Raw genomic sequence first — 25,446 nt, 5'->3', positions numbered from 1 at the left:
TGGCCTTCCTTGGTCTCTTGCTGCAGTGCTTTTCTACTTGGGACTCCATCCCCTCCCATGACACAAAGCTGAGCAAACTGATGGACAGAGGAAAAAAAAAGGTCTTATTGCTTGAGTCTCCCTTTATAACACAAAGCAGAGTAGTATTTTTATTTAGATGTAAAAACAAAAAAATTACAGATGTATAATGTGGATTTTTTTTTTTTTTCTAAAAGGAGAAAACCATCTTGGTCACTGGGTGCCAAATTTGATTTAGAAATAAGAATCTCCTTTTGGGTAGGGTTGGGCAATGTGGCTCTTGGTTCTTCAGCATTGTTGTGGCTTGTGTACTCCCAAAGCCTCATGCAGTCATAAGTGAGGCTTTTTCAAAAGTAGCTGGATCTAGAGTGTGTGACGCTGGGACTGATTCATGGTGCAATGCTAAGATCAAGGGCACTAGATCTTAGCTAGTGTGATTAAGGCTGTGATTAAGGCTACCTAGGATTAAAGCTACCTGCCCTAAGTAGCCTGGATAAGATATAAGGATAGAAAGGGCTTGGTTGTCCCTCGCTTGTTACCTTCTGCTCACCATGAACTGTTTCTCCTCTGTAATGACTCACTGCCATGCCAACCTGCCTCAGAGCCAGCCTATTATAGACTGAAACCTCTATGAATTGTGAGCTAAATAAATCTTCCTCCCTTACATGGGTGTTGAGTATTTTGTCTCAGCAACAAGAAAAGTAACTTAAGACACAATTTGGTCCAGACTGGGGTTGTTGCTGTGACTGTGTCTGACCATGTGGTTTAGGAGACTTTGGAGCTGGCTTGTGGGAAGGGTAAGAGTTAGGAAAGATTTGGAGGTACCAGCTGAAGAAGTAGACTATACTCACCTTAAACTATACTTGATGGAAGACTCTGGTCAGATCTCAGAAGAACAGAATGCTGACAGAAATGACGGCAGTAAAGACCAGGCTTGGGAGGTTTCTACTGGGAAGGATTGTGTTAGCTGTTGGACTCCAGATGATGTGAGTTATGGCTTGGTAGAAAGTTTTCCTGTATTTTGCTCATGTCCAGAGACTTTGCCTGAGACTCAGATAGGGGCACTGGACTAATCAACCTTGCAGAAGAAATTTCAAGGAAGTTTGATGTTAAGGCTGTTGGATGGATACTATTGGGGGCTTTTAGTATGATTTATGCTGAAAATCATGAGGAAAAAGAGCCCAGCAGAATGATTTAAAATGTTTTGATACGTTAAATTTTTAAAAAGCAGAGCAATTTTGGATTTTAATTAAACTGTTAGGGTTTTTAAGTATAATTCTACAGAATTGCCCATTTGCTTCAGCTTTCTCCTTCCATTTCGCTTTTGGAGTCGGGGACAGAGCTGGAGGAAAAAACTTATAATTTTGTATCCTAATGTCTTTTATCCCAGGTAGAATATTCCTTTCTTAAGTGTCCTAAGGATTTGTTACTCTTCTAATAAACCCTACTTCCATCCCTACATTTCCACCACTCTTCTTTGGTTGTTTTTGTCCTATGTAGCATGTCAGCTGTGGTTTTCTCCTACCATGACATCTGATTGCCAAGTGCATTGTTCAGACTTAGATAACTCCTTACTGTTAACAAACTATGCAGAGCAATACTTATAAATCAACCTAACATTTTATAAAGATACGTCACTGTCTATAAAACTCAATTTCTTTCTTTCTTTCTTTTTTTTTGGTACCAGGGATCGAACTTAGGATCTTATGCTTGTGAAGGAGGTGGCAGGAGACAGCAGAACCACTGGTCCTTTCCTTTCCTTCCTTCCTTCCTTCCTTCCTTCCTTCCTTCCTTCCTTCCTTCCTTCCTTTCTTTCTTTCTCCCCCTTCTTTCTTTCTCTTTTTGTGGTATTGGAGATTTAATCCAGGGCCTTGTGTATAATACTACTACCTGTGCTCTACTACTAGGCCACATCCCCAGGCTTTTTCTTATTATTTATTTTGAGATGGTCTAAGTAAGCTGCCCAGGCTGGTCTCAAACTTTCAATCTTCCTGCCGTATCCTCTCAGGAAGCTAGAGCAACAGAAGTGTATCATTGTGTCTGGCAAGAAAATTTCTTTTTTTGGGGTGCTGGGGATTGAAGTCGGGACCTTGCACTTGTGAGGCAGGTGGTGGAACCATTGAGCTAAATACCCAGCCCAGGAAAAAAATTTTTTTTTTTGGTACCCGGGATTGAACTCGGGTCCTTGCGCTTGCAAGGCAGGGCACCGAACTGCTGAGCTAAATCCTCGGCCCTAGGAAAAAAATTTTTAATGGAATAGAATTAAGAATATTTATAAGAGGAAGAGCTAATCAAGGAAAACTGGCTGAAGATATATCCATGATCCAGGATAATTAATCAAGAAAGGATATAGAAGAAAAGAAAGCAAGGGAATTTAGAATATGGATCCAAATAGAGACAACTCTTCCTCTGAGCTAAGAAGAACAGGTTAGAATGGGAACAAAAAAAAAAAACAGTATATGGTTGGGGCAGTTGTGATGACTTCTATTTTCTTTATGAAGGTCTGACAGTATGGGTGCAGCAAGAAGTTTAAGGAGTGTTTAAGGTTTAGAATAATTTGTGTGGGGTACTATACAGGTTACTGGCAAAAACAAATAAGAAAAATACTATACAGTATCAGGAATTCTAAATATAAATACAGTATTAATTTACACTAGTAAAATGTTTTCTCCAGTAAACCTGCATTATTTTTGAATGCAAAGGGAGAACAAAGTACCAGGGTCGACAGCACTTATCAAATTGTGTGATCACTGACATAACAGTAGTGATAATGCTGTAGGCTTTAGTTATGACCATGAAGTTATCTAAATAGGTCAGAATATTCTGCTATAGTATAAAAGTAACCAATATACTTTTTGCCACTGTTATGAATCTTAATTTTACCCAAAAAGCAATCTCAAATTTCATGTAAAAAACGAGGATACTAGTATCTATCTCCCAGAGTAACTGCAAGAATTAAATGAGATAGTGATACAAACTCCTAAAACCATCATGGCTATGTAAGTGCCAGTGAAAACTAGCTGTTATTGGGCTGGAGCTTTAGCTCAGTGGTGCGGCCCCCTGCCTTGCAAGCACAAGGTCCTGAGTTCAATCCCCGGAACAAAAAAAAAGAGAAAACAAACTGTTATTTATAATAACAATACTGCTAATAGTAGTAAGAGATAACACTGCCATCATCATCTTTGTTAGTAACATAGCTCTGAAAGCCCAGCTCAAACTCACAAATTTACTTTCTGCTGCTTACTCTTTACTACACTGTGGTCTACCCACTCTCTGGCAGAACCAGAATCCTGAATTTCATGTAAAACATATCTAGAGCACTCTGGAAATAAGTTCTTTCTCCATTTCTCATCTGTCAAACCATGTGATACCTAGCCATAGCTCCTGGGCTGAAAGACAACATAAACTGCGTTAAGTTATCCAAGTAGGAATATATTCCTGTGGCAACAGGAAAAGCTTCAGTGAAGAGGCCTAAAGTGGTTTCAATCGATCAGAGTGGTGTGATACAGCCAGAGCACGACCATTACCTTCCTTGCCCATTACTACTGACCTTAACACTTAATCCCCTGCAGCAGTCCTACATGGCCTTGATCTTGAGCCAAAACTTAAATACTTTACTCTCTGCTACCTACTCTGCAGTAGATTTTGTTTTTCTTATTGTCTGGGAACAATTAGGTCTGAAATACTGGGCAAACCACAGATGGCTCTCCAGAAGCAACTCTTTCCCGAGTCTCCCATATCTCCAAATATGAAGGCTGTTTGATATACTAATTTTAAAAGATAACAAAATACAAGACTGATTGCCTAAACAGAAATAGAGCTAACAGACTTCTGTGACAATCCCAGAATACTGACACCAGATAAGGATAACAGAATAGCTAGGCATATACATGCCGGTGTGTATGTGTGTGTGTGTAACTGTGTGTAACATGAACATTTCAAAACATACATCGAAGTGGAAAAAAAATATGATGAAGCCCAAGGTCAGCATCACTCAATTTGAATGATTAGCAATATTTTGCCTTTTCATCTCTTCTCCAACTTTTCCAGGACAATTTTAAAGCAAATTAGAGATTCTGGCACATTTTGATATAATTAAAGACATTTTAGTCTTAGCCTAATTCTGGAGGTCTTAAATCTATGTAATCCACACACAAGCTAGCTTGACAAATTTCAGTCTAATCTTAGGTAATTAGTCTTGTTTCTCATTTAGAAATATAAGGGGTGATCAAAAGATATCATGAATGTTTAAATTTATTTTAAAAATTTATTACAGTAAAGGATATATTGCCAAGAATAGGGTGTGTTTGAAAGGATATATTGCCAAGAATAGGGTGTGTTTGAAGTACTTTGAAGACACATGGCAATGTGTCTTTCACCATAATAAATTCTTTAATGTAAACATTCACCATATATTTTGAACACCCTGCATTTGTCGAACATTTACAGCAATTTCTGTCAAATAAAAATATCACAGTGTGTCCTCACCCACCTTATTCACCAGACCAGCACTGTACAACCTCTGGCTCTTCTCCAAAGTCAAAATGAACATAAAAGAGAAAGACTTTTAATTGCATCAGAATATCAAAGCAGCCATAATAGCAAAACTAAAGACGCTCCTGAAAGAGAACTTTAAGAGCACCTTCAGAAAGTGGTAAGAATGGCCAGGTGTGGTGGTGCACGCCTGTAATCCCAGCACTTGGGAGGCTGAGGCAGGAGGATCGCTGTGAGTTTAAGACCATCCTGGGCTACATAGAGAGTTGCAGGTCAGTCTCAGCTACATAGTGAGACCCTGTCTCAATAAACCAAAAAAAAGAATGGTAAGAATGATGGGAAAAATGTGTCCCAAGCAAGGGGTAATATTTTGAGGGAGCTAACTAGGTATGTGTCTTTTCCTGTAATAATTTTTTAAAAATGTGAACATTCACCATATTTTTTATCACACTTTCTCTATGCTGCTCTACCTGTTCTCTAGAGGAGGATTAGTCCTCGATCTTAGGTGGAACATATCGATGATACTCCAGAGGCAACCCCTCTCTTACCCTTTCTTCTGTAATAAAAGATGAGGTTTGATGGAGAAACCTGTTCTAAAGGAACAACGAAAACAGAAAAAAGAAGAAAAAAAAAAAAAAAAAACCTTACCAGGGTAATATGCTAAATTTTGCAGGCTTCAGCGAGGATACTAGGTAAGAATACTCTTACAAGTTTTTAGACGAGTAAAGATAGTATACTTTTAACGCAATTCTGCAGCGTTTAATCCTGAATCCCAAATCATAGGCAGAAGAGTGAGAAACTAACCTAGTATTTTTTTACCTCCCAGTACTGGGGACTGAACCCTGGGCCTTCACACTCAATTACATTCTCAGTCTTATTTTTACTTTTATTTTTGAGACATGTTCTAAGTCACTAAGTTTCCCAGGCTACATTCAAAATTGGAATCCTGCCTTAGCCTCTTAGAGTGCTGAAATTACAGGTGTGAGCCCCCACTGCTACATCTTCGTCACTTCTTCATGAAGGGTCAGTGTGCTTGTGATAATACCGTGGGATTCATTAAGAGTTGGAGAATAAGCACAGTAAATTAAAATAGTCTGTTATATCAGCCTGTTGAATGGCAGAACTGATATCATCATTTTTATAGTTCAGTAGAACAAGGTCTTTTATATCATTAATTATGGGCTAGATGAGAAAAAAAGAGAAGACCAGTAGGAACTCAGTTGATTGGAGCTTAACTCTCTGTACATCCTTCCTGAAGAGCACTGTTCTAATATGTAGGACTATGATCGTACTAATATGGGAAGGAATCAAAGATATACTTTTAGCATAGCCTCAAAGTTCCTAATGCTATATTTCAAATTACCAGTCGTTCAGAATTTATAAAACCTAGCTATTTTATTTCCCATTTCTTTATCTGTTTTTATTCTGTTCTACATGCTCTCTGATGAAGTTCTGGAATGGGGTTTGGGAAACAGATAATGATAACCTGCCAGACAAAGTCTTCTTTCCCTTTATTGTCTCTCATATCAGAGAATGGGTGCTTTTTAAAGTGGACTTTCAAAAGGAAAAGAAACACATATACACACATAGACACACATGCACACTAAACAGTATCCAGAAGCAGTGCTATCATAGCAGTAATATAGGCTTTGTAGATAACCTTAGGGTAATTTAACTCAGGGAAATATGAAATATTATGGAATAAAACAGAAACCATGCTTTTTGTCAGTTCTGAAGTTTAGTTTAACAATCTTTTTAAACTCAAAACTCAACCCTCAATAGTTCCACTCTTGTGGGTCTCCATTCCCCTTTTCTGTTTTACCTTGTCCCTGGTGGAGGCCTGATCATGCCTACATAGATCCTGATGGACATTCAGAGGAAGCTCCTCTTTCCCTTGTCTGATTCTCATAATTGGTGCTGGTGGCTTCAAAGTTGCTTCCTAAAAATAGAAACACAAAAAATTAATCACTCACTTAAGAATGATAAATTAACTTAAAACTTCAGGCTTCAGAGAAAAATCTGGAGTTAACCTGAGGTCAGAGTATAAAGGGCATCTCTGACCAGCCACACCCTAAGTAACTTACTTCCTGTTGATCCCCTTCTTCCTTTTACTCTAACTGATCTCTGGTGGAAGGCTGGCCTTAGAACCTGTGTAAAAGATGCTGTTGGGTACCTGTGGGCCACTCCTTTTTCCATCTTTTAGCTGTCAAAGCAGATGGCTGACAGAAATAGTTTCTCTAATGAAGAATATTTTTCAAAAGTAAGTAAGTAAATAAATTGTCCAGATTGGAAATAAGCGGCTGCTAATACTTTAACACTTAGTATAAACTATGCCATTTTGAGAAACCAATCAGGAAATTATTTTCTAACCATGGATCTCTAAATCAGCTATAATATAATCCTTGTTGAGTTTTTTTTGTTGTTTTTTTTTGAGACAGGGTCTCACTATGTAGTCGAGACTGACCTGGAACTCACTATGTAGCCCAGGCTGGTCTCAAACTCACAGCGATCCTCCAGCCTCAGCCACCCGAGTGCTGGGATTACAGGCATGCGCCACCATGCCCGGCTATAATATAATCCTTGCAAATCCCAGTCCAAGTATCTCTAAGTAGCTAACCCTCAGTAGCTCCTCATTTCTTCTTCTAACATCTCTTTTCTAGTCTATTTTACCTGATCTATAGGTGGGAAATTCTGCTTCTGGCATTTGTATAGAATATTCTGGTCTTTAGGAAGAACACTCTGGTCTTTGGGAAGAAAATTCTGGTCTTGACAGTTGGGTATTATACAGTGATCTTTGGAGATAAATTCTTGACCTTTTGGTAGAAAATCTTGGTCCTGACATTTAGGTAGAATATCCTCATTTTGGGGAAGAACACATTGGTCTCTGGGTAGAAAATCCTGGTCTTCAGGTAGAAAGTCTTGGTCCTGACATTTGGGTAGAACATTCCGGTTTTGGGGAAGAACATACTGGTCTCTGGGTACAAAACCCTGGTGTGCAGGTAGAAAGTCTTGATCTTGGCATTTGGGTAGAATATTTTGGTCTCTGGGAAGGACACACTGGTCTCTATGAAGAAAATCCCAGTCTTCAGGTAGAAAATCCTCATCTTGACATTTGAGTAGAATATCCTGTTTTGGGGGGTAAACATCCTGGTTTCTAAGTAGAAACTCCTGGTCCTGACAGTTGTGTAGAGTATTCTGGCTTTTGGGGAAAACACAGTTGTCTTTGGGTAGAATACTCTGGTCTTTTGGTAGAAAGACCTGACTTGGGGGTAGAAAATTCTGAACGTCCAACTCAGTATTTCCATCTTCTAGCTTGAAACTATAGGTTTTTAACATAATGCTCTGAGTTTTTGTCTTAATGACCTGGCCTTCTGGTTCAGCGGCCTGGCTTTCTGGCTCAGCAGACTGAACTGCCAGCTTAATAGCCTGGGTATCTGGCTCAACACTCTGAGCTTCAGACTCAACATTCTGGACTTCTATCAAATCACCCTGCGCTTCTGGCAGAATATTCTGAAGATCCTGATAATGCCACTGATTTTGTTCTTTCTCTTCCATCACAACAAATAATGGGTTTTTGAATTTTACTTTCTAAAAGAAAACATAAATACCAAATACAGAATGTTAGGTAAAAGCAACACTCTAGGTTTTCCACGTAATTCTTAAAATAATCTCAAATGATATGGTGGACAAACAAATTACTAAAATAAAATGTGAAATTACAGACTTTGCCCAACTAAAGTTTATCTGTTTTACCTGTACCTTTACAAATAGTGTATTAGAAATTAATTTACCTCTTGGGTGAGAGAGGTTTTCCTTTTACCATTTGGAAACACTGATGCCATTTTTTCACTCACAGTTTTAAAGGATGCCAATCGATGACGTGCCAGTTTCATGGTCTGACTAAGCTACCAGTAAAAGGGGAAAAACAGCAAATAAAACAGGTTAAAGTCTTAATACAAAATGCACTAAGTGTTCCAACAGGAAAACAGATCCCTATCATAAAAAAATGCCAGACCTAAGATAAGAGGATTACCTGCAAAGAAAACTTTGATCTGCTGATAGTGTTTAATAAAATGATTATAGTTATTCTAAGATAATAACTTGACAACTTCAAAACTTGATTTAAGGACTGTTAAATCAACTTTTAAAATAATGTATAGTTAATATTAAGTATACAGAGAGCTTAAAGTTTGAATTAATACACTTGAAATTATTGTACAGTCACATTCCTTATGTTCTACCCATCTATTCAATAGTCATTTCTTCAACTGGTCTTTGCATATCTAATGGCTTTCATCATTCTTTGCAAGAAAATTCTTTCAAGTTCCCCTCAAACTTCTCTTTTTCCCATTAACATGAATCTCTTCAACCCCCAAATTTGAAAACTACAGTTAAAGTCTTTTCTCAGATATTCCCTCCTTCAGGAATCCTTCCTAAATTAACTTAGAACACAAACATTAATAAACATTGTTTATTCTTTATCTCTATCTAGTAACTTCAATAATGACTTATTCTAATTTGTTATTTAGAGTAGCACAGCCTATTTTATATCTCTTGATTCTGCAATTTATGTCTGCTTTGGGGAAAAGAAAGAAATGAACCACGTACCATTTTTTAGGATAAGCACTGCATCTGGCAGAAAATAAGCATATTTCCATACTACTTAGAGAAATTAAAAATCCAGAGCCACTTCTACTTGTTGAAATTTTTAATATCAATTTTCCTTTAAGGGGAATATGGCTACAACTTACAGATATAACTAAAAAGTACTTTGTGATTTAATAACAAGCTGGGGATTAAAGACAAAAGCTTCTCACCACCATGTTTTTTCACAGTATTCCATTTGGCTGGTCCTTGCTTTTAGAGATCTATACTTCTAGCCAGAGAAAAGTTTCGACATTACTCCATTCTACCAAGAGGAAGACATCTAGATTTGGTTAGGTGCAGAGTAAAGGGATTAAAACAGAGTTACTCACAATGTAAAAGGAGATATATGAACAACAGAAGCTATAAAAAGAAAAACAGAGCCTCGAATGTACCTGCTTTTAACTGCCAAACACAGTAGGTGTTATTGCCCCCACATCACATGAATAAGGATTCAAAAGCTTCACTATAACAAATTTAAAATGGGGGTTCAGTATCTCCATTTCCCATGGAGTCCTAACTTTAGAGTCAGATTGATTATAGTCAAGGATATTTCAGCTGGTCCAGCAATCAGAAAATATATTATGTTTCTGCTGTTTCTCTTTTGTTGCCACTAAGAGTTCACCAAATCTTAATTTTGTAAAGGACCTGGTAATGAAGACTATAACAGGCTGAAAAGTGGCCAAAGACACTAGGTCCTAATCCCTAGATTTATAAACATTACTTTATAAGGAAAAAGAAGCTTTGCAGATGTAGCTAATTTAAGGAAATTGAGATGAAGCAAAAATACTGGATTATCCAGATAGAAAATAAATGCCCTTGTAAGAAGAGACAGAGAGAGATTGAACATACAGAAAGAGAAGGTGATGTGAAGTTGCAGGCAGAAATTGATATGTTGTGGCCATAAGTGAAGGAATATTAGGAGACACGAAAAGGTGGAAAAGTAAAAAAATAAATTTTCCTATAAAACCTATGGAGGGATCATGGCCTTACTGACACCTTGATTTTGATTTAATGAGACTAATTCTGGACTTCTCAACTCCAGAATTATAAAACAATATTTCCTGTCATTTTAAGCCACTGCAGTTCAGATAACTGGCTTATAGCAGCTAGCACAAACAAAATTTAAAACAAGAATCAAAGTTAGTATTAATAAGCATCAAATAAAAACATAGAAAGCAAAAGGATACTATTATAAAATTATGTGATAATCTGAATAAGTATATAAGTATGCTTACTCTAAGATAATGATGATCGTGACAAATGTATGAGACTGTATGGTATATTATATATATATATATATGCATTTGCACATGTTCATGCATATTTATGTTAATATATATATTTATATGTATATACATTTGTGAGCTCGGCATGGTCACATGTGTGATCCTGGCACCTGGGAGGCCAAGGAAGGATGATCAAAAGTTCAAACCAGGGCCTGGGATTTAGCTGAGCAGCACAGCATCTACCTGACAAGTGCAAGGTCCTGAGTTTGATCCCAGGTGCCAAAAAAAAAAAAAAGGCTGGGATGGAACTAAGTCAGTGGTAGTGAACCTACAGCATGTGTGCTACAGCAGGCATACAGAGCCCTGTCTGCCAGCATACCAGCCAACACCCCAGCATCACTCAAGTAGCTGAGCATCAGATAACAGTGCACACAGGGGCCGTGTGCATGCTTGGAAAGGAGTAGTGGTGCCAGATGACGAAGTCATAGCCACAATTTATTAATCTGAGCCTTCACATGGCTGGTCAGTGCGCTACCAAGGAGATTTATACACACACACACACACATTTGGTGTTTTATATATCCAACACCCCAGCATCACTCAAGTAGCTGAGCATCAGATAACAGTGCACACAGGGGCCGTGTGCATGCTTGGAAAGGAGTAGTGGTGCCAGATGACGAAGTCATAGCCACAATTTATTAATCTGAGCCTTCACATGGCTGGTCAGTGCGCTACCAAGGAGATTTATACACACACACACACACATTTGGTGTTTTATATATATAAGCCAAATCCCCAGCCCTTAGCGAGGTGTTTTAATTAGAAACTGAGATTCTTTTAATGTTGTACTGTTCCCTTGGCATATTTGGATATGCAGCATCATATTTCATTGTGAAGAATTTACAAAAATAAGAGTGAGCATAGACTGGCTGTGATTTGCTTAGACTAGCTGTGATTTTTGCAGAAGCCCCCACAAGGTAGAAAATATGCTCAGATGCCTTTTTCAGAGCAAGCCAAAAGATGGCGGTACCCCAGTGGTCATCAAATGCAAGAGGAACCTCAGCTGAGAATCACTGCCATCAACTGTTGATTCAGGGAATATCCAATTCTTTACACTAACTGATATGTGGATAGATTCGTATTGATTGTTTCACTGTTTAAAAATTTTGTGTTTTTGTAGACTCCAAGTCTTGAACTAAAAAATGACTACAGGAAAAAAAAAAAAAAGCAAACTGAAAACAAACAGTAGGAGATCATTCCAAGAGGCCTGGCCAGAGTCATTTGGAGTGACTGACTGCAACAGGAAAGTGTTATGTATTCCATGCAGTGAAGGTGTTGTGTGTCACACATCAAGTGTCAGACAGCACTTTGACACTAACTACAAAAGTGTTGAACTTGGTGAAGCTGAAAGAAAAGTTTCTTGAAGGAAAATTAAGGAAATATTATTACCACTATTTTAGTTTTTGTTTTGCATTTTGTTTTGTTTTTTGAGACAGGGTCTTGCTCATAGTTCAGACTGGCATTGAACTTATTATGTAGCCCAGGATGGCCTCAATCCTCCTGCCTCAGCCTCCTGAGTGCCAGGATCACAGGCGTGCACCACTACACCCAGCTAATTTTTACAACTATCTTTCTAAAACAAATCATTTGAAAGCTGCCAGATATCAAATTTCACTGTGCATAGCAAAACATAATAGCTCCTCTCTGATGGTGATTTTATCAAAATGGCCATGTTGTCTGGGAATAATTCTCTTCATCATGATTTCCCAAACAAGGATAAAATTATGCAATAGAGCTGCCACTTAGCAGAAATACTGTTAAAGAAACCTGCACATGGCAAGTGATACCAGTCAGCAGTTCACCACTGACTTACAAAAGGCAGCCAGTTGTTACTCCATGTGATTGTATGAAAGCACAGATATAATCATACAAGGCTAGCTGTGATTTTGTGTTATGCTGCTAATGATATCATGAGAGAAAAACTGGTGAAACTGGTATCTTTGCCCGGAAGAACACAAAGGATAGATATTTATACTGCTGTGATGGTGGCCTTTCTGTCACAAGACTTAGATCAGACAAAGTGGTTTCAATTACTAGCGATGGGGCATCATTCATGGTGGGGCAATATCTATTTTCACGCAGTTCTTTGTTAAAAAAGCATTCAGTTTCTCTCTATTACACAACATTCTTTGTGCCAGGAAAAGCAGCAAAAAATTAGACGACGTCTTCAAAGATGTCACAAAAATGGTGAATTATATCATAGCTTGTGCTCTTAATTTTTGACAGTTTCATGCACTTCTTGATGAGGTTAAGGCACACACAGTATAATACTTTACTAAGTACAATAATGTCTGGTGGCTGAGAAGAGGATGTCTTGGAGAGATTTGTAGCTGTTTGGATGAAATTAGGCTGTTTATGAATGAAAAGGGAAGGAATATCCACAGCTCACAGATGTGTCCTGGCTTAATAATCTCATGTTTTGTTTGGTTTTTTTACAGATTTTACCCAATACTTCAATGTACTGAACAAAAAACTACAAGGTTTTGGAAAAACAACAGAAAGGATGCTTTATGATATCAAAACACTTAATGAGAAAACAGCAGGTTTTTGAAAGAGATCTTGAAAGTGGATAGCTGAAATATTTTCTAAATCGAAAATTAGATTAGAAAATTCAACAGCATACGCAGACCATCCTGCATGCCACTGGGAAATCTACAAGGAATTTTCTAGTGTCTCAGCTGGAAAGAATTTCAGGGTCAGACTTCTACAGTTCCGTAAGATGGAAACAACCCTATGTTTTCTTACTCTTCCGGATAAAGCTAAATTTGAAGAACTTGATCTTTCCTGCTTTCAGTGGTTAGATTTTAGAAATCTGGAAAGGAGCTGTTAGAATTCAAGAAAGCTCTACCTGGAAAAATAAATTCTGTGACCTGCATGCAAAACTTGAGAAGATAAGAGTGTGAAGGGATGGACACAGGACAGCACAGTTGGTAGTTCTGAAAATGAAATCCTTAAATTGGGGAATTCTCTGCCAAATAATTTTAAGTCAATGAAAGCATTTGGGATTGCTTTTCTTACTTTGTTTGGATCATCTTATGCTTGTGAGCAGCTATTTTCAGCTTTGACTTATATCAAATCTGATACAAAAGACAGACCGATTGATGCAGACTTGAGTGCTGCATGTGTTGCTCTCAAACTAATAAAGTATGAATCAAAGTTTGACAAATTATCAGCATGCACACAACAGCAAAGATCATATTAATTATGCAAAAGCACACCAAAAATGAACTTTTACCTTTCAATAAAAAGCTGTTTGTATCACTGAAAGCCCTGTTATTGTATTTTTCTTTTAAGACAAAAGATGTTTATATATGAGTGGTTTTCTAAATTAAAATACCAGTATTCAGGTTTAATTGCAGTATTGGGACTTTGCAAAACATGTGCGGGTTTTGGGCTGCAGTTTGGGCTCTTGGTCTCTAAATGATTTGCTATAAATATTCAGGTGCAATCATCGAGATCTCAAAACAAGTACTTTATAAATGTTGTGTTATATGTGTACGAATATTCAAAATATAAAATTTTATGAAATATTTTTATACTAGAACCTTAGACATTCTTTCTCTTTCCTTCTTTTTTTCTTTTTTTGAGACAGGGCCTTACTATCTAGTTTAGGCTGGCCTTGGACTCACAGCAATCCTCCTGCTTCCTGAATGCTGGGATTATTTGATTCAGATATTCTTTTATAGCTGATAATCATTACTACTAAAACTCTGACCAAGACTTAAAAATTCCCTGATGAAAATAAATTACTAACAACTGCACAGAAATCCTAGCAAATACAAATAATTAGGTACATATATCAACTCATGAGGAATGTAATAATTATGTACAGCAAACATGTACTAATAAAAGTAAAAATTAAAAGAGAAAAGTCAAATAACTCTGGATAAAACAAAAAGCCATACCTTGAAGGAAAAGTAATCACAGTTCACTACTTAGTTTGGCTGTGATAATTTTTTTAGTCATAACAATGTAAATTATGGATATCAATCTAAGCAAAATTCTTTTTTTTTTTTTTTTTTTTTTTTTTTTAGTACCGGGGATTGAACTCGGGTCCTTGCACTTGCAAGGCAGGCCACCGAACCACTGAGCTAAATCCCCGGCCCTAATCTAAGCAAAATTCTAATCGTAAAGAGAGAGTGAGGGCTAATAAAGGATGCATATGAAATAACAGAAGGGAAAAGAAATAGGGCTACATCCTTATCTAGTGGCACATCAATAAAAATGTTTAAATTTTAAAAATCAAGTAGCACTACAAGCATATTACTTAGAAATATGAATGTTAATAACAAAAGATAAAACTATAAAAATTAAAATACTCTATTTTGAGGAGGGAAAAACAAGGAAGTTTGAAAAGCACTTCTGCTTTAAAATTATAAACATCATACACACCTGTTTTTTCAGTTTTTATTAGCACATGTTTATAATACATAATTACACTCATCATACAGAATCGGTACATGTACATATTACATCTCAATTCCTTTTACCCCCTTTTCTTCACCCTATACAATCTATTTATGTGTTTAAAGTGTGTACATATATAATCTTCATAAAAATAGAAATGCAAAAAAGAAAAAAAATCTTGACAATTTCCCTCACAAAGCCACCTCTTCAAATACAACAGAAGTATATGGATATATCTTGGGCTCTCATATACCACAAATAAATACATATGCTATTTCAGACCTTAAGAATATCCTAGAGGACACAGGACTAGATTTTCTTGTATCTAGTAGAATAAGATTGCTCACAAACCTTCACTCACTGACCCCAAGAGATGGTAACTCAGATGTACCAGATAATCAATCACAGTGCCTTCTAAAGAAAACTGCCATTCCCACAATCCCTAAGAAAGGGACACCCTTTGACAGCTTACACCCTAGACTTGGCTGATTAAAACAGGGGCTAACTAGAAGTGTATCACATAAACACAAATCCTGATTCAGTGTTTTCTACATGCAACAATGACATAAAGTCCTATCGCAACAATGACATAAAGTCCTATCATAACAATCAGCAAAAACTGTCACACATTAAAATCTAAAAGTAAATGTGATCACATTAAAAAATATTTTTTAGCTGAGTGTGGCGGCACTTGTCTATTATTCCACCATTTAGGAAACTGAGGCCAAAAAATCCTTGTGAGTTCAAGGCCAGCCTGGGCTACATAGGAAAACTCTCTCTTAAAAGACCAAAAACACAATAAAACTTGACATATATAAATATCTACAATAACACTGCTCATTGTTTATGTATCTTCGGTTCTTTTTAATTTGTTCATGTAATTTTAATTAGGAATAAAAAAGGTGGGGCTTATATGTAACTATGTAAGTGAAATAATAATACAGTACTGAGTAGCATAGTAGGAAAAGGCTACAGAAAAGATCTACCATTTATAGAATATACCATTCTCTATTGCCATGGTGATCTAATACCATTTGTGTAATGCCACAAAGGTCTACCTAAACTGGAAACAGTAGCATAAGCCTCTGTCCCAGCTGCTCAGGAAATGAGCCAGAACAATAGTTCCCCAAAAATAAGAGCTTTCTGAAAAACAATCAGCCTTGAAACTATGGATCAAAAAGCTAGTCCCAATCAGTGTATCCTTGCCTTACCTGCCATTGCTATTCTCTTGCTTGGTAGTTACTCAGTTTTAGTACTACAGGACTCAGGTCCTGAGAAACACCTCCATCTTGGGCAAACAGGGAAGGCTGGTCATCCTTTGAGAGCAACTAAATCTACTGAGTTAATGTTTAAACACTAGCATAAGGATCAAAGATTCCATGCTGTTGCCATGACCGAAGCTGCTTTATATCCAGAAAAACTCTCAAGTACACACTCTTTAAAGGGAGTTAAGACTTGTACAAAATATCTGTCTTTACTAACCCATGTATATTCTTAAACTTTCCCAAAGCTGGGTGTGGTGGTGCATGCCTGTAATCCCAGCACTTGGGAGGCTGAGGCAGGAGGAACATTGTGAGTTCAAGACCCGCCCGGGCTACATAGTGAGTTTCAGGTCAGTCTCAACTACATAGTGAGACCCTGTCTCAAAAAACAAAACAAAACAAAAAAAACCTTTCCCACTGTTTGCGTTATCCTGAAGTCTTGCAGCCAAAAGAGCCTATTTATAATATGTTTTTTTCAATGGGAGATTATAGGAAATTTAGCAGGTTATTTTACATCACTTAAACCTTTAATGAACTATAAAAAGTAATTATTTTTCATGCTATTACAAAGCTGCAGGACTGGGGATGTAAATTCAGGTAGAGTGTTACCTACCATGTGTGAGGTCCTAGATTCAATCCTCAGTACAGGAAAAAAATAGTACATAAAGCTGGAAAATTGACATTATAATGAGAGAATAAAAATAAAAGTAGTAAAAGGTTCAAGGAGAAACAAAAATCTGAGATAAATCATGCTAGAAAGAAACAGCAGTGAACTTCATAATCTATAGATTAAAAAATTATTATATGGTAAGAATAAAATAATTATAAATTGTTCTTCAAAAACTGCCCAAATGGGGTAATCAAGAGCACCATAGAAACTCAATCCCTGAAGATAAATATCTTCCTAACAAAACAAGGAGCTGTTTCTATTTTATATGGCTATAAAATTGAAATTTCTATGATTCTAGTTTTTAACTTTAGGTGCCTAATCTTGTTTGATCTTTGAGCCAGTAGATACTACTACCTACTTTATATGGCCATAAAATTGAAAAATTTTTTTCTTGATTATATTTCCTAAATTTAGGTGCCTAACCTTATCTGATCTCTGAACCAACAGGCAATACCAAGTACCTTTAAGTAGAGGGTTAGGTAGGGATACAAAGTAAGAACTCTCCAAGACAAATCACATTTGAAACAGTATTGTGTTCAGTGCTTGGGGTCATATTTGAAAAAAAAACTGAAAAACTAAAGAGCATTTAGAAGAAATCAACCAAGGAATTAGGAATGTAGAAATCCAAAATCAGAAAAATGATTAAATATAAAGACCTGAACTGCTTTTAGATATTTTAGTTTGTATTACTTGAGAAAGCAAAACTGAAACCAATGGATAAAAATTATAGGGAGAAAAATTTTGACTCAATATATTGAAAAAATTGTCACAACTGCAAGTCTTCTAAAAATAAAATGAACATTCTCAAAAAACAGTAAGATGCCCAAAACTATTAGTGTTTAAGCAGAATGTTAATATGTATCTTATATATACAATATATATAATAAATATATAAATACATATATAAATATAAAAATTTTTTTCTTTCCAGTACTAGGGAATGAACCCAGAGTGTTGCACTAAGTTACATGCCCAGCCCTTTTCATTTCTTATTTTGTTTTGAGACAGGGTCTCACTAAGTCACTAAGCTGCCCGGCTGGGTTTGATAAAAGAATCCTTTATATTTAGAGAAAGGTCAGATCAGATGAGGTAGCTTTCTTAAACATTCAATTAAAAGCTTAAATAAATTCAAACATGTGGAAAATGTTCACTTTACAGAAGTAAACAGAACTATGTGTGTGTCTGTGTGTGTTTCTATGTGTGTATATGTGTGTGTTACTGGGCAGTGAGCCAAAGGCTTTTGCACTGAGCTATATCACCAATCCTTTTAAAAAATGTTCTATTCTGAGACAGGGTCTTACTAAATTGTCCAGACTGGCTGGGTAGGGAACTCCTATAATCCCAGCACTTGGAAGGCTGAGGCAGGAGGATTGCTATGAATTTGAGGCCAGCCTGGGCTACACAGTGAATTTAAGGCCAGCCTTAACTACGTAGTGAGACCCTGTCTCAAAAAGGAAGGACACCATACCGTGCCCAGTCCCTTGCAGGTACAAGGATGACAGAAGCAAGTGCTCTGCTCTCAGCCCAGGAGGACCCCAGAAACACATGCTTTGCCCCAAGTCAATGCAAAACCCACTGGAACCCCACACCAACAACAGGAGGACCAGCCAATGCCAATGCATGCTGGGTCCTGTGCCAGACCCAGGAAAAGGAAGACCCAGGAACAGCACCCATACCTCCAGCCCCTGGGTTCTCCACAGAACAGGCAAGAGTTGGCAACCAACCAACAGACCAACCTGAATGAAAGAGACCAATGCCAAGGAGAGAGTTCTACTTCAAGACTAAAGTAATACTCTTCCACAGAGACTACTTGGTGAGAGAAAACCTTGGGAGATAGGCTTGGAGAGGGTGAGATGTCCTGTGATGCCCTAGAAGGTCTGGCTTGGTCCAAGAAGGTCATGAAGCTTACAATCTCTTGTGGGAAGCAAAGTTTGGTGGGAGTAATTGTCAGAGGAGGCAGTCCTGAAGAAGACACTTAACCTAGTGGTTTGTTTAAGCTCTGGTATTGCTGCCATTATCCAGCAAAAATCAATGCTGAATTATTATACAGCAATATGGGGGGGCTAACTGTATTCATTAAAGCGAGAGTCCTCTTTTTTCTGGCAAAGAGCTATTCATGAGAGGTTCTTAGGGTTTGTCAATATCCAGTTGACATTTGATGCCATTTTTGTCACTGAAATTACTACCATAGACAAGGTAAAATAGTAGTGGACATTGCTTTTCTCTCTGTGCAAAGACCTGGATTGCCAGGGGTTGGGGTGTCATGCACAATACTGTGGCTCCCTCCAAGCTTCCAAACAGAGCACTGGACCAAAGAATTAGCAAACCAAGGCACAACAAACAAAATAGAAATATGAAAAATCAAAGCAACAAAATGCCTCTCAAAAACTCTGAAGTCCTTCAAAATCGGTATGGGGGAATTGTTGGGGAGGAAATCATAAGTTACATGGCAGGCAGGTCTGAAAGGGTGTCACTAGAAATAAAACAGTTCTGCAAGGTGGTTGGTGAATTTAAACAAGATATAACTAATCACATAATGACCATAACAAAACAAATGATTAGCTAATCCAGAGATGACACTAATAAACAGCTAGTGGAGCTGAACAAGGAAACACAAAACATAAATGCCCAGAATAAAAAAAAAAAAAATTAGGAATCCATAAGAAGGCTCCAAACAGCAATCCGAGAGATCAAAAACATGTTGGACAGTATGAGTAGCAAAAGCAACCAATGTGAAGAACAAGTGAGGAGGACAGGGCTGTGTCAATGATCACTTAATAAGAGGTATTTTAAAAACAATAAGGGAACGTGAAAAATGGATCCAGCATCTCCTAAATGACTCAAAGAATAATGAAAGACTAATTGAAATTAGCAAAAAAATCAGAAAACAACCTAAAGGGCATAAAAAAAAAAACCTGTTTGCACAAATAATAGCAGAAAACTTCCCAGACTTGGAAAAAGATTTTAACATACAAATAAGTGAAGCATACAGAACCCTGAATAGCAATGGTCAGAAAAATACTACTCCATATACATAATAAATGAAATACCAGAACTAAAACACATAAACAGAACGTCAAGGGCTGCTAGAGAAAATCAACAAATCACCTATAAAGGAAAACCTATCAGAATTACAACACATTTCTCCACACAAACTTTAAAGCAAGGAAAGCGTGGAATGAAGTATTTCAAACTCTTAAAGAAAACAGCTTCCAACCCTGGAATTTTATCCTGCAAATTCATCTTTCAAAATTGATGGAGAAATGATATTACTTCCATGATAGAGAAAACCTAAAGAAACTCAGGACCACCAAACAAATACTCCAAAAAATACTCAAGGACATCCTAGAAGGAGCCAGTGAAGCCAACAATGACAAAAGGTCCAATAAAATGAATACATCCGGTAGGGCTAGCAATTAAGTATCAGGGAAAGAAAGCAAAACAGCAACAGGAAATTAATGCAATGACAGGAATAAGTCAATACCTATCAATTACAACCATCAATGTAAATCGACTCAAGTTGCCAATCAAAAGACACAGATTAGCAGAATGGATCAAGAGAGAAAATCTAAAGGCATGCTGTATACAAGAAACAATTTAACACTCCAAAAAAAATTCATAGACTAGAAACCAGAGGTTAGAAAACAGTATTCCACACAGCAGGAACCTGAAAACAAGCAAATGTTGCTATCGTATTTTTCGACAAAGTACATTCCAAGTGAAAGCTGATCAAAAGGGGCAAAAAAGGACATTGCATACATACTATTGGCTAACAGAACTACTCAACAGGAAGAGGTAACAAATACAAACATATATTATCAAACCACGGTGTACCCAACTTCAAAAAACAAACTAATGGACATAAAAGATCAATACACATCAATACCACTATGGTGGGGCATCCACTATCACAAACAGATCAACTAAACAAAAAAAGAAACCAATCTTTGAACAAATGGACTTATATATGGGGCGTTCCATCCAACACCAACAGAATACACATTTTTTTAACCTGCACATAGTACTTTCTCCAAAATAGAGCACATATTAGTGCAAAAAGCATATGCCCAAGGAAAGACAAAAGAAGCAAATTTTTGCCATGCATATTATCACATCATAATGCAGTTAAACTAGAAATCAATAGCAAAAGAACCACAGAAACTATGTAAACATATGGAAATTAAACAACACACTATTCAATAACCAATGTGATACAGAGGAAATTAAGAAAGAAATAAAGAGAATACTTAGAATTAAACAATAACGCCAGTACAACATACCAGAACTTATGGGACACAATGAAAGCAGTCTTATGAAGAAGTTTATAGAGGTAAATAGAAAAGTAAACCAAGCCCAAATAAATAACCTAATGATGTATCTCAAGGTCTTAGCAAAACAAGAACAATCTAATTCCAGAGCTTGTATTAAAAAACAAAAACAAAAACAACAATGAATTGAAGAGCTGGTTCTTTGAAAGAAAAAAGAAAATAGATAAACTTTTAGCCAATTTTACCAAAATAAGGGTAAAAAAGACACAAACTGATTCAATTAGAAATGAAAAAGGAAATAACAATGGACACTGTCAAAATCCAGAAAATTATTAGCAACTTCTTCACAAATATATATGCCAAACAACTGGAGAACTCAGAAATACAGATATTTCTAGATACATATGAATTGCCAAAGTTGAACCAAGAAGATTTAAAAATCTTGAACAATTCAATAATAGGCAATGAAACTGAAACAGTAGAAAAAAAAAAAATCAATCAACTAAGAAAAGTCCAGGACCTAATGGATTCACAATTGAATTTTACAAGAACTTCATGGTAGATCTAACATCAATACTCCTCAAACTTTTTTTTTTTTTTTTTTTTGTAGCAGAGATTGAACTCAGGACCTTGCGCTTGTGAGGCAGGCAGTGGCTCCACTGAGCTAATTCCCTGGCCCACTCCTCAAACTTTTTAATGAAATTGAGAGGGAAGGAGTATTTCCGAAATCATTTCCAGAAGCTAATATCATCTTGATCCCAAGACCAGACAAGGATCCAACCAAAAAAGAACTATAGGCCAGTTTTTCTTTCTTTTTTTTTTTTGTACTGGGGCTTGAACTTGGGACCTTGTGCTTGAGTCAGGCAGTGGCACCACTGAGCTAAATCCCCAGCCTCAGTTTTTCTAATGAACAGAGATGCAAAAGTCCTTAACAAGATACTAACAAACAGAATGTGACAAATCATTAATAAGATCATATACCGTGACCAAGTAGGCTTTGTTTGAGGCATGCAAGGATGGTTCAACACATACAAATAAAAAAATATAATTCATCACATAAAGAATCAAGGACAAAAAAATCACACGATCATCTCAAAAGATGCCTAAAAAGCCTTTCATAAAATCCAACATGTGTTCATGATAAAAACCCTGAAGAACAAGGTCCCGGGTTTGATCCCCAGTATGAAAAAAAAGCAGGGGGATGAAAACCCTGAAGATGTTTTGTTTTGGTATTGGGGATCGAACTCAGGACCTTGGGCTTCTGAGGTAGGTGGCGGCACCATTGACCTAAATATCCAGCCTGGTAGAGAAGCTTCTTATCTCAACACGATAAAAGCCATTTACAACCAAGCTACTGCCAACATCATATTAAATGGAGAAAAGCTGAAAGCATGATAAGAATGTCTGTTATCATCACTCCTGTTCAATGCTGTCCTCAAAACATTACCTAGAGCAATCAGGCAAGAGAAAGAAGTAAAAGGCATATGTATAGGAAAGCACAAAGTCAAAGTATTATTTGAAGATGACATTACCCATACAAGACCCAAAGAACTCCCAACAGAAGACTCTGAAAACTGATAACTAAATTCAGCAGTGTAGCAAAATACAAAATAAACACACAAAAAAGAATAGCATTCATACACACTAATAATGAACTCATCCAAAAAGCAATTAGGGGGCCAGGGATTTAGCTCAGTGGTTCCACCGCCTGCCTTGCAAGCATGGTGGCACACGCCTGTAATCACAGCACTCGGGAGGCTGAGGCAGGAGGATCGCTGTCAGTTCGAGACCAGCGTGGGCTTCACAGTGAGTTCCAGAGCAGTTTCAACTACATAGTGAGGCCCTGTCTCAAAAAAAAAAGCAATTAGGAAAACAATACCATTCACGATAGCATCAAAAAAAATTAAATACTTAGGTATTACCCTAAGAAAGAAAGTAAAAATCTCCACAATAAAAATTACATCAGACTGAAGAGAACATCAGAAAATGGAAAAATGTTCCTTGTTCTTACATAGGCAGAACCAACATAATCAAAAATGGTACATTTCTAAAGTTGATATACAGATTCCATGTAAAGCACCACAGAGCATTCTCACAGAACTACAGAAAACAATCCTAAAATTTATGTGGAGACAGAAGAGACCCAGAACAACAAAAGCAATCCTGCGTAACAAAAGCAAAGCAGCCAGCATCAAATTCTCAGACTTCAACTTATACTATATAGCCACAATGATTAAAAACAGCATGGTATTGGCATAAAAACAGGCATGTGGATCAATGGAATAGAACAGAAAAGCAGAAATGACCCTATGCCTATATAGCTATTTAATCTTTGACAAAGGAGCAAAAAGCATACACTGGAGGAAAGACAGCTTCTTTAATAAATGGTGTGGGAAAACTGAATACCCACATGCAGAAGACTGAGTCTAGACCCATATATCTTACAATGTACTAAACTAAAATCAAAATGGATCAAAGATCTAAATGTTAAAACAGAAACAATCTGCTAGAAGATAAAACAGGCACAACTCTTGAAGACACAGGCAAAGGCAAGGCCTTTCTGAACAGAACCTCAATAACATAAGAAATATTAATACTGAGAATCAGCAAATGACATCATATCAAATTAAAAAACCTGCACAGCAAAGGAAACAACCAACAGAATGAAGAAATAATCTGAAGAATTGGGAAAAAAATTTGCCAGCTGTTCCACAGATGGATGAATAACATTAAGAACACACAAAAAACTAAAAAAACATTAGACCGCTCTCCAAAATATGACCCAGTCAAAAACAGGCAACCAAAATGAATACACTTCTCAGAAGAAGACAAATGGCCAATAAACATTAAAAAATGCTCATCATTGCTGACCATCAGAGAAATGCAAATTAGAACTACTCCACGACACCACTTTACCCCAGAAAGAATGGCTATCACCCAAAAATCTAACTATCAAATGCTGGTGAGGATTTGGAGAAAAAGGAATTCTACTATATTTTGGTGGGAATATAAACTAGTACAACCACTATGGAAATCAGTGTGGAGATTCCTCAAAAAACTAAAAGTAGAAATTCTATTTGACTCACCTATCCCCTCTTAGGTATTTTCCCAAAAGAGTTAAAATTATATTACAGGGCTACATGCATACTTATGCTTATAGCGGCACAATTTAAAATAGATACATCTTGGAAACAGCGTATATGTCCATCAACAGATGAATGCATAAGGATAATGTGGCATTTATACACAATAGAGTACTATTCTACCATTAAAGAGGCACTTGTAGGTAAACGGATGCAACCTGAGAATATAATGTTAAGTGAAATAAGTCAGACACACAAGCTCATATATCTCAATTTGTCTTATAGAATACCATACACACAAACACAAGTGTATACACACACACACACACACACACACAAAGAACAAAATAAGAGATAAATAGGAAGTAGAGAGAAGTTCAAATATATTCCCAAATTACATATTCCATTTTTTAAATATTTCAATATATATGCTAATTTCTGTTTCATTTATACTAGTAGTTTATCTCAGTTTGTTGAAAGGAAAGTTTATGTTTGTATCTGTTTATTTCTTTTTTGTAAAAATCTCTTTAGTTTATGTCTTGTAAATAACTACTTTGAAGATAATGATACACATGGTATAATAACTATTGTTATTCACTTGTTATTTCATCGTGAAAATGTTTTGTTTTTTTTCATGAAGTAAAAAGATTTTAAAAAGAGGCAGGTGGCAGAACCACTGAGCTAAACCCCTGGTCCCAAAAGATTTTAAAAAGAAAAAGAAGAAAACCCTAATTGCCCAGGCCAGGCTTGAACTTGTGATCTTCCTGTTTCAGGCTTCCAGAATACTGACATTACAGGTATATGCCACCACTCCTTGCTTCAGCTTTAACATTATGAACTCCTTGCCATCTTGCTTTATCCATAACTCCCTACTTCATCTCTCCCTTATATTATTTTGAAGTATATTCCAGGTGTCAAATCATTTCACTCAAAAATATTTCAGTATGTCAAATGAACTTAAAAAACTTACATCTCCAAGATTCTGTTTCTATAGGTCCCAAACACAAGAAAACTAAAAAGTCCATTAACATTCATAAAGTGAATTTACCATTTACTCAACTAATTGTAGATAAATTGAGGCAGTTAGCACCTTAATAGTTTCATGGCGACATCTAGTGGATAAAAATGTGAACAGAAATGGTAAGATTAAAAAGCATCTACTGTCATGGATAGGCAAAAGTTCCCAGGCCCCTCCAAAAAAAAAACCAAAAAGGGGCCGGGGATTTAGCTCAGTGGTTCTGGTGCCTGCCTTACAAGAACAAGGACACGAGTTCGATCCCTGGTACCAAAAAAAAAAAAAAAAAAAAAACC

At 36.7% G+C, this 25,446-nt stretch overlaps 1 protein-coding gene across 7 annotated transcripts in view; it reads right to left on the bottom strand.

Moving 5' to 3' along the window:
- Positions 1–25,446, bottom strand: part of Ccdc15 (coiled-coil domain containing 15) — a 101,619-nt gene that overhangs the window by 68,497 nt on the left and 7,676 nt on the right. For all 7 annotated transcript variants that reach the window (XR_004517491.1, XM_010628699.1, XM_010628700.1 and 4 more), the window contains 3 exons: positions 8,304–8,417; positions 7,183–8,100; positions 6,335–6,451 (listed from right to left, as the gene is read on the bottom strand). Coding sequence is in view for 6 of the 7 variants with exons in the window: in XM_010628699.1 (XP_010627001.1) it covers positions 6,335–6,451; positions 7,183–8,100; positions 8,304–8,417 (1,149 nt within the window). In the remaining variant the exon portion in view is untranslated. The remainder of the gene's footprint in view (positions 1–6,334; positions 6,452–7,182; positions 8,101–8,303; positions 8,418–25,446) is intronic.

This window comes from Fukomys damarensis, unplaced genomic scaffold (assembly GCF_012274545.1).
Source record: "Fukomys damarensis isolate Sample0158 unplaced genomic scaffold, DMR_v1.0_HiC HiC_scaffold_16, whole genome shotgun sequence".
NCBI classification, from domain to species: Eukaryota; Metazoa; Chordata; class Mammalia; order Rodentia; family Bathyergidae; genus Fukomys; species Fukomys damarensis.
This window is presented reverse-complemented; position numbering and strand designations above follow the sequence as displayed.